This window comes from Eptatretus burgeri, chromosome 6 (genome assembly GCF_056783735.1).
Source record: "Eptatretus burgeri isolate ZD-2024b chromosome 6, Ebu_testis_v1, whole genome shotgun sequence".
In the NCBI taxonomy this organism is placed as follows: domain Eukaryota; kingdom Metazoa; phylum Chordata; class Myxini; order Myxiniformes; family Myxinidae; genus Eptatretus; species Eptatretus burgeri.
The window spans coordinates 66172275-66182176 of record NC_140966.1 but is presented as its reverse complement, the minus strand read 5'-3'; the positions used below and the strand labels follow the sequence as shown (position 1 = coordinate 66182176).

Genomic DNA, 9902 nt, shown 5'->3' with positions numbered 1-9902 from the left:
TTATCAGGGTTCTAGTTCAGCAAGATCTAAAATAAATTAAGTTGCAACGCAAAGTCTGAAACTTTATTTGCATATGAGTTGATGGCTTACTGATGAATTATTAATATGCCCTTGTATAATTTCTGCAGACAGAGGAAAAAGAGAGGTTTTGTCTGATCTTCAACAGTCTGCAACCTGTGCGTGGATTTCTCTCGGGTGACAAGGTTAAGCCTGTTTTGCTCAACTCCAAACTTCCTGTCGACGTCTTGGGCAGGGTAAGTTACACCTGTGAACAGTCATATATCTTCATTATCATGTTCTGCTGATGATAAACCTGTGCTGGTGATTTGGGCGTGCTGTTGCAGGTTTGGGATCTAAGTGATGTCGACAGAGATGGTTTTCTCGACCAGGATGAGTTTTCGGTGGTAAGTTTGGCTTCTTTTGTTTTAAGTATAAATAAATGTAGGTTCACAACAATGAGTAATACTAGACAATAGCAATAATAATAATAATTATAACAGTTCATAATATGAGTTCCCTCACCAGGAGCTTCAGTGCAGGAGGAGACCATTAAGCCCATCAATCCTGCATAATGGTTTCCCACCAATGGTTGTTTGTTCTAATCTATCCTTTTTAAATGCCGCACATCAAGAAAAGAAGCAGCACATACCATTTTATCTCGCCTGTTCGAAGAACAGAGAGCTATAGCGATACCCCCGGCGTGAGCATCAGCGTCAGCGTGAGCGTGAGCTTGAAAATGTTAAAGTTTTTGGTGCAAGTTATTTTTTCCTTTCTAATATTTTTATCTACCACACTTTTTTTATATGCCTGAGATATATATATATATATATATATATATACATATATATATATATATATATATATATATATATATATATATATATATATATATATATATATATATATATATATATATATATATATATATATATATATATATATGCATATTATGTGATACCGTCCGTCCGTCCGTCCGGCTGTCTGTCTGTCTGTCTGTCCGTCCGTCCGTCCGTCCGTCCATCCGTTCCTGTCCGCACTCTAACTCCCAAAGTTTTCAACTTTCACGTTTCATATTTGGTACATAGGTACAGACTGTGGAGACGGTGTGTCGCGACATACGGTCATCATCTAAAGTGGTTGCCATGGCAACCTGGATGCTGTTTTCCATCCGTTCCTGTCCGCACTCTAACTCCCAAAGTTTTCAACTTTCACTTTTTATATTTGGTACATAGGTACAGACTGTGGAGACGGTGTGTCGCGACATACGTTCGTCATCTAAAGTGGTTGCCAAGGCAACCAGGATGCTGTTTTCCATGTAGTCGCACAATTTTGTATATACCTTCTTGTTCGGGCGTATATTGTGCTCCTTGCGCTCTTGTTACTGATTACAATATACAAATACATATATTGCTTTAAAATTATTTGGATCAGACTTCACTGCAATGCTTTATAAAAAAATATTAATTATTAAACGAGTCTTTTAAAAACGATAAATGTATAAACAGGCGAGCATTGGGTGGCTTTGACACCAACTCTGGTTAAAGTCTTTGTTATGACTCTGCCAGGGTCAGGTTCGAACTGCCGAACTGTCATAACCAAAATCCTTCGATGTATTGTGGTTACCTTTATAAGACCACACTTGCATTTAGTTGTTCTTACCTGACTTTGTGCATTGACCATAAATTATGTATACGTGGTGTGTGTAAAATGTGTGCAGAATTTAATATTTCAGAAGAATAAATTAAATAGCAGAGAGAGAGAGGGCTGGTGTTGAATGTTGTTATCAGACAGTTGTTGCGCATTATCAGACAGTTGTTGCGCATAATGACATAATGACATCATAATGATCATCAGATTGACAAGATGGTAAAGATTCTGATTATACAGACTAAATTTTGTTGTATTTACCTGAAAAAAGGGTATTTATTGTATTTACAATAAAAAAATATCAAAACACAACACCAGTGACAGATATGAAAGAATTTCTTGACATGAAATATTTGTACAATCCTCAGGTTTCAATATTTATACCAAGTGCTCAATATGACCATTCGAATTTCACTTTGATTAGGCTATCAAGAGATTGTTAGACGGAGTTTTATTCAGTACTAGCAAATACAACCTGTCGCTTCGCTGACGGGAATATTGAGGGGGCGGGGGAGGCGAGAGGAAAGAGAGGAGTGAGAGAGGAGGGAGAGAGGGAGTGGGGAGTCAATAGAGGGAGAGGAGGAGAGGTGTGGAATTCCAGCAGATGTGATGCCCAACTGAACGTCCATCCAAGAGACGGCACACACAATGATGAATAACCCTACAGGTAAAACACCGGGATGACAGTTTATAGCTGAGTCAGGATACGAACCCAGACGAGACAGCTCAGAGAGAGCATGCGGACTTCTTGGCTATCCTGCCATGATCTGGCAATTCATTGCTAATATAAAAACTGAATTAATCTGAGCAGCAATTCCGACTGCTTAAAAGATAACAAAATAAGATTTTTAAAAAAAGCACAAGGGAGGGAGGGAGGCAGCGTGGTGGGGGTGGAGAGGCAGCGCACGGGGAGAGGCAGCGCACGGGGAGAGGCAGCGCACGGGGAGAGGAAGCGCACGGGGAGAGGCAGCGCACGGGGAGAGGCAGCATGAGGGAGTGGGGGGAAGCCGCATGAGGGGCGGGAGGCAGCAGCAGCACGGGCTGCAGGCAGCGTGGTGGTGGGAGACAGCGTGGAGTGGGGGAGTCGGCAGCACTGGGAGAAGGCAGCACAGTCAGGGATATAGCGTGGGTGGTGGGGGGGGGTGAGGAATGGGAAGGTGGCGAGAGGGGAAGGAATGGGAAAGCAGCACGAGGGGAGAGAATGGGAAGGTGGTGCGAGGGGAGGGAATGGGAAGGCGGCGCGAGGGGAGGGAATGGGAAGGCGGCACGAGGGGAGGAAATGGGAAGGTGGCACGAGGGGAGGAAATGGGAAGACAGCGCGAGGGGAGGGAATGGGAAGGCAGCGCGAGGGGAGGGAATGGGAAGGCAGCGCGAGGGGAGGGAATGGGAAGGCAGCGTGAGGGGAGGGAATGGGAAGGCAGCGCGAGAGAGGGGATGGGAAGGAAGCGTGAGGAGAGCGAATGGGAAGGCAGCATGAGGGGAGGGAATGGGAAGGCAGCGTGAGGGGAGGGAATGGGAAGGCAGCATGAGGAGAGGGAATGGGAAGGCAGCATGAGGGGAGGGAATGGGAAGGCAGCGTGAGGGGAGGGAATGGGAAGGAGGCGTTGGGGTAGGGAATGGGAAGGAGGCGTTAGGGGAGGGAATGGGAAGGAGGCATGAGGGGAGGGAATGGGAAGGAGGCATGAGGGGAGGGAATGGGAAGGAGGCGTTTGTGGAGGAAATGGGAAGGAGGCATTCAGGGAGGGAATGGGACGGAGGCATGAGGGAAGGGAATGGGACGGAGGCATGAGGGGAGGGAATGGTAAGGCGGTGTGAGGGGAGGGAATCGGAAGAAGGTGGGGGAGGTAATGCTTTGTTTTTTTGACCACCCGTTTTCATAATTAATTGTTCCTTATTATTTATTTATTTATTTATTCTCCTGCCTCTCCTCATTCCCTCTACCCCTGCCTTTTGTTTCCTTGCTGTCCATCATTCTACTTTGTCATTGAGGCAATGTACCTTGTGTACCGTGCCCTGGAGAAGGAGCCTGTACCGCTGGCCCTGCCGATCAAACTTGTACCTCCAGCAAAACGCAAACATTCTGTCACAATGGTTCCATCTCCTATTCTGCCTCCACCATCACTGCCTCCACCTACTCTTCCTCCACCCACTCTGCCTCCACCTTCTCTGCCTCCACCTTCTCTGCCTCCACCTTCTCTACCTCCACCCTCTCTGCCTCCACCCTCTCTGCCTCCACCCTCTCTGCCTCCATTAGTGAAAGAAAGTATCAAAGTGTCTCTCACTCCACATCAGCCAACCAAGCTCCAGGTAGGCACACGTCTTTGTGAAACCATTGCTGTGGGTACGAATGCAGAGAATTGGTGTGTTGCGATAATTGATATATTCTGTTTTTTGCCCTTTTTCAGTCCACAGGTTGGGTTGTTCAACCTATGGAGAAAGCAAAATATGACAAAATATTTACAAGACTTGATGAGGATAAGGACAACCTGGTATCTGGCCACGAGGTGAAGCCTGTCTTCATGCAGTCTTGTCTCGAACCTGCCCTTTTGGCTCAAATCTGGTACGTATACTTCAAATTATCCATTTTTTCCTTGAAAAATTTAGTTACACATGATCCTAACAGGAAGGATTCCTTGTTGAAGAATGTAATTCGCAGATTAAGTGAAGATGAATGGAAATTTGGCAATTGAGCAATCCAATCCATGGATACTGCCAATTGAAAAACAAGCAGTCATAGACTGGTACTTACGAAATCGTCAACTTGACCTCTGACCTTGTCTAATAAAGGCTGTCTCTCGAGAAGGTAGCGACGCAAACCAGAAGTTTCTACGATGATTCTGTACCAAACCACCAAAAATCGAATGTTTGACCTCACTGTGACCTTGACCTTTGACCGATTTTGACCAAAATCTAATCAGCGCTAGCCATCACCGTCCTGAATCACGTGGTGTAATTTGACATTGGTAGCTTCTTCTGTTCTCAAGGACAGAAGTCATCAATATACTTACGAAATCTAAAGATTTCGTAAGTAAAAAGCAAAAGTCTAGATCCATTCCTTGTGACTCTGCTTTTCCAGCGATTCTTCTCCGGACTGCTCTGCTCCGCCCTCCATACCGTGGGACAGCCTTCGCCGATTGTGGGCCCCTTCATTTGGCTGCCTGCTCTTTTGGGAAGTGCCATTCTCTTGGCCATCCCACCCACGGAGTGCTCCCAATAAAACTAAAAGTGTATTCCCTCTTCTAGGGCTCCACAACACAACTCGCTGCCATGGCTTGCACTCACTGGCCAGACAGATGGTGATGGTCTTTTTGGAGTGTGTCGCACTTTCCTCCTGCCGTTTTGTAGCCGGAGGTCCTCATCTGGCACTGCTGGCAAACAACATGTGTTTATGCATACAATATATTCCCTGATTTTACTGTCTCTAAATTACATATGCTGCCTCATCAGCATCACATTTAACAAGATGACCTCCTCTAACATGTCCCTGAAACATGGTAATCTAAGCTGCTTTAACCACACAGACCATGTTCACATACCATAGTCGAGCTGTCGGTCCCCACCCCCCCCTTCCACAAAACAGAATGTCCGCTCTTCACCCATTGGTTGTACAGCTGACGTGACGCCACCCGCAATTGTAACTTGAAAAAATTGTACTTCCGCCACTTTGCAAAGACAGACATCTTCGGAAGTGTCATATTCGCAATTGCCATGCCCTCCCTCAAAGTTTTCTGTTCAGTGTAAAACAACTCAAGCAACAGGATCATCGTCAGATATTGAAATTCTGTTAAAGTTCTGTTTAAAGGATCATCAGATATTGAAAGATTGGAGCTGATGGGCATAATGGACCTTGTGAAGGTGACAGTACATATTGCCCTCAGGCTTCAGGTCTTTTGTGTCAGCCTCTGGGACATTGCAATTCGAATTATCTGACCTATATAACCACGATGATTTATATATGCACAAAAGTAGTCGGCATGTTTTTGCTTCATGGACGTAACCTGGATTACTTTTTGTTTTCGGGAGTGATCGACGCAGCGGTCTGTTGCCTATATACCACCCAAATAAGAATGTGTTGAACGCTTGGAACGAGATCACCCAGAGGTCGATTACTCTGCTGGTAAATAGAAATGGCTTCATTATTCAGACGAAACGTTTATTTGTTTATATTTTACCACTTGCTTTCATTCAATATTAATATAATTAGTGTAATTTACCATGTGGGTTTTTTCAGCTATACTGCATCAATACAGACACTGGTTGACCAAATTGAACTTTTTTCTCTCATCAAAGATGTAAACACACTTTTCTAGACCAGTTTTGCCCGTTGGTTCCAAATCTGTTTGGGTTTTCTTCGAGCATATCCAGTTATGGGATTTATGACTGGTGTTAATTTCAGCACAATTTAGGAAAAATCACACAGGTGAGTTAACATTACAACTTTATTCATTTTTCAGTATAATTCCCATAAACGTGAAATACACCACATACTTGGTTAAATATATACAAAACCGTGGAACCGGTTGCTTCCGGTTCTGGGTTTGGAGCGTTGGCAGGTCTCCTTGGGGGCTCCCTGCTGATGATCTCAAAGTTAAGTTTCCGGTCATTATCTGTCCCATTTTAACTGTTTATTTTCTCACCGACATGTTACTGTGTGTTCCGAGTTCGGGTTTGTTTCAAAAATCATGCTATTTTGTGAGATTTCGTCGAACTTGTCTAACTGGGTGCTTGAGGCCTATCCTTGAGGCTTGAGGGTTACCCTTTGTTCCCCCCGGTGTACGATCATGTTTATTTGTTTTTTCTCCCCATTATCTTCAATTTCTATCTTTCCCACTTTCTTAACATCCCCCATCCTCCCAACTAATCACTCTATTTCTTATCTTAAAGAAAAAAATAACCTGCTACCTTTCTCCGATTCTTCTTCTTCTTCTTCTTCTTCCTCTTCTTACTCCTCTTCTTCCTCGATTTTTTTTCTACAACACTTCCATAACCTAATCTGTTGAAAACTCTCTCAAACATTAATAATAATAACAAAAACGATCTCTTATAGTGCTTCATCTTTCTCTTTCACACGTGTGGTACTCTTTACTGTATCAGAATGCACTACTCTTCTGCTATTTGAACAGACTGCTCTCAATTCGACCTTTCCTTCATACCTTGCCTAAAAAATCCAACTGTTACAGCGTTTCTTCTCTCCATTCTCTGAATTCGCCTTTATTGCATCCCTCAAGAAATGTGTTTAATCGCATAACTGACCTAAAACTTTTAAAAACCCCAGTTTGTTATGAATGTTCGCTTTCCATCAATCATTCTTTTTTTCTAACTTCAGTGCCAACCCACTCCTCTCACCCCTCACTCTCAAAGCAACCATCCCACTCTTCTCCCTCCAAGCCTCCCTCTCACCTCTCTCAAAAACTCCCCCCCTCACCTTTCTCCCACTATTCATCCCCCTCACTCATCCTTCCGTAAGTTTCGCCCCCCTCCCATCCACAAAGCTGCCTCCTTGCACTGCCCTCTCACCTCCATCTCTTCACTCCACCTCCACAAATCCTCAACTGCCTTCTTCCCCCTCTCTTGTCCCCCCCTCCTCCCCCAGCACCACAGACCCTTTTCTCCTCCTCATTCAGCCCCCTCCCCGAGGTATTCTGCAATCCCCCACACTCTTTCAACAACACTCCTGACCTCCCCCCCTCGTCCCTTGTCCTACCCTCCTCACCCCTGCACCCAAAGCCTCCTCCCCTACCTCTTCATTAAAAGAATGGACCTCAAATATCCAGGGCCTTCGCTCAAACCTTTCAGATCTTTCCATACAGGTTGCCACTGACAAACCAGACATAATCTGCCTAACAGAAACTTTCCTCCCCCAAGACGTGTCTATCTCCCAAGTATCTCTCCCTGGTGACTCCCTCCTTCGGTTTCACAGACCCGAACCTCGCCCTGGTGGAGGAGTTGCTCTCTTCATCAAAGACTCTATTCCTCACTCTCCATGCACTGCCCTCACTCCCCCCACCCCCAGGAATACCTCTGGCTACGGCTTCCCCTCCACTCCCACCTCATGTTTATATGTGTACTGTACCGTCCACCTAACAGTGATGACTCCATCTACACCTCACTATCTGAAAACATGGACCAACTTCTATCTTCTCATCCAAACTCTCGTTTCCTCATATGTGGTGACTTCAATTGTCATCATGCCAGTTGGCTCGGTGTGGGTACCTCTCTCACCTGTCATGGAACCTCAACAAAAGCTTTCTGCGACTCATTGGGACTGACCCAATCGGTCAACTTCCCTACCCGGATCTCAACCAATGGTAGTCCATCTCTTCTGGATCTGATTTTGACAAATTTCCCTGACAATATCTGCTGCTCTTGCTCCGCTCCAATCGGTTCTTCTGACCACGTCCTTGTCAAAGTGGACATCTCTCTGGCTATCAGAGAACCACCTCACCGCCGTTGAGTCTGGCATTTCACTCAAGCTGACTGGCAGGGTCTCCGAGCAGCCCTCAAACTTATGGACTGGTCTCCTATCGCTACTTTCTCCAACATCAACTCATCCTGGGAATTCTTTCAAAGAAACTTGCTCTCCCTCATGCACAGATTTATCCCCACTCGTCTTCAGTTGTCCTACCCTTCCAAACCCGCCCTTGGTTCACTGAAGCTTGTGGTGAGGCAGTTGTCCTGAAACAACTTGCCTTTGCCTCATGGAAAGCAAACCCAACTGAGGACAATCTCAGTTCCTTCCATAAAGCTCGGAACAAGTGTGTATCTACCCCCAGGAGAGCCAGAAAACAGCATCTTTCTCATCTCAAGTCTGAACTCTCAAACCTAGCCCTCCTCAAAATCCTGGTGGTGTCGAATCAAATCTGTTTCTGGTGTATGTTCCCCCTCCATCCCCTCCCTTACCTCAAATGGCAGCACTGCTGACACCGCACGTGAAAAAGCTGAATGCCTAAACTCGGTGTTTGCAGATAAAACTTGTGTCCAAAACCCATCGCTTTCTGTACCTACCTTACCCAGTCGCACCCAACTGTCCCTGGACTCTGTGTCCTTTTCTCCTGACAAGGTGTAGAGCTTGCTGTCAAACCTCGACTCAGATTCTGCAACCGGTCCAGATGGCATCAGTCCACGTGTCTTCAAAGCCTGCTCTTCTGCTCTTGCTCACCCTCTCTCTGTTCTATTCACCCTCTCATTTGCTCAAGGCCATCTGCCATCTGCTTGGAAATCAGCAAACATCACTGCCCTGCACAAAAAGGTGCAAAAACAGATCCCTGCAATGCAGACCAATCAGCCTTCTCCCAATTATCAGCAAGGTTATGGAATCCATCATCACTTCAGACATGAAATCCTTCCTCTTCTCCAATGTCTTGATTTCTGATCATCAATTTGGTTTCAGACCAGGTCACTCTACCCTGGATATGCTGTTTCTGCTCTCCCAACAATGGATGGAAGCCCTCAATGCCAGAGAGGAAATCCGAGCGTATCCCTGGACATATCACGTGCTTTTGACACAGTCTGGCATCTTTCATCCCCCCTTCCTGTCCAGGCTGGAGTTCCTCAAGGTATCGTTCTGGGCCCTGTTCTTTTTCTGGTTTTCATCAATGATCTCTCCGACTCTCTGGAAAATCCTCTATATCTCTTTGCTGATGACTTCACCCTCTGCCGTACCATCGGTCATCCCTCAGACCGGCAAGCTGCAGCTTCTTCGCTCACTGCTGATCTGGTTAAAATCACAAACCGGTCCAGCACGTGGAACATGTCTTTCAATCCAGACAAATCTCACACTCTCACGATGTCTCTTCAAAAGGACCGTTTCGAACCCCCCCCCCCCCCCATCAACTTTCTCAACAATCCTCTGGAAGAAGTCCTTTTTTCATGCTTCTGGGTCTCACTATCTGCCATGACCTTTCCTGGGAAAGCCACATTTCAAACCTCGCCTCCAAAGCCAGTCGCCAACTGGGAATCCTGCATCGTGCAAAGTCCTTCCTCGGCCCACCTGAACTCCTGACCACTTAAAAAGCTTTTGTCCGCAGCCTGATGGAGTACTGCTCTCCCCTCTGGGCTGGTGCTCCTGCCGCCCACCTTTCCCAGCTTCACGCTGTAGAAACCAAGGCATTTCGAATCATTGGCATCTCCCGCAATGAGGCTGAGTCTTGGGGCCTCTCACTCAATCACCGCAGGTTGGTCGGTGGTCTTTCTGTCTTCTACCTTCTCCTCTCCAGCCTTGCCCCCCTGCTCTCTGTGATTTGTCCCCACCACAT

At 46.0% G+C, this 9902-nt stretch overlaps 1 protein-coding gene across 5 annotated transcripts in view; it reads left to right on the top strand.

Annotated features, from left to right (window-relative positions):
* The first annotated feature begins 111 nt into the window (after positions 1-111).
* The window catches only part of LOC147024977 (uncharacterized), a 196278-nt gene continuing 186487 nt past the window's right edge, over positions 112-9902 (top strand). For all 5 annotated transcript variants that reach the window (XM_085885471.1, XM_085885469.1, XM_085885470.1 and 2 more), the window contains exons 1-4: positions 112-254; positions 345-404; positions 3637-3954; positions 4053-4207. In XM_085885471.1, the coding sequence (XP_085741597.1) occupies positions 3640-3954; positions 4053-4207 (470 nt within the window). In that variant the 5' untranslated portion in view covers positions 112-254; positions 345-404; positions 3637-3639. The remainder of the gene's footprint in view (positions 255-344; positions 405-3636; positions 3955-4052; positions 4208-9902) is intronic.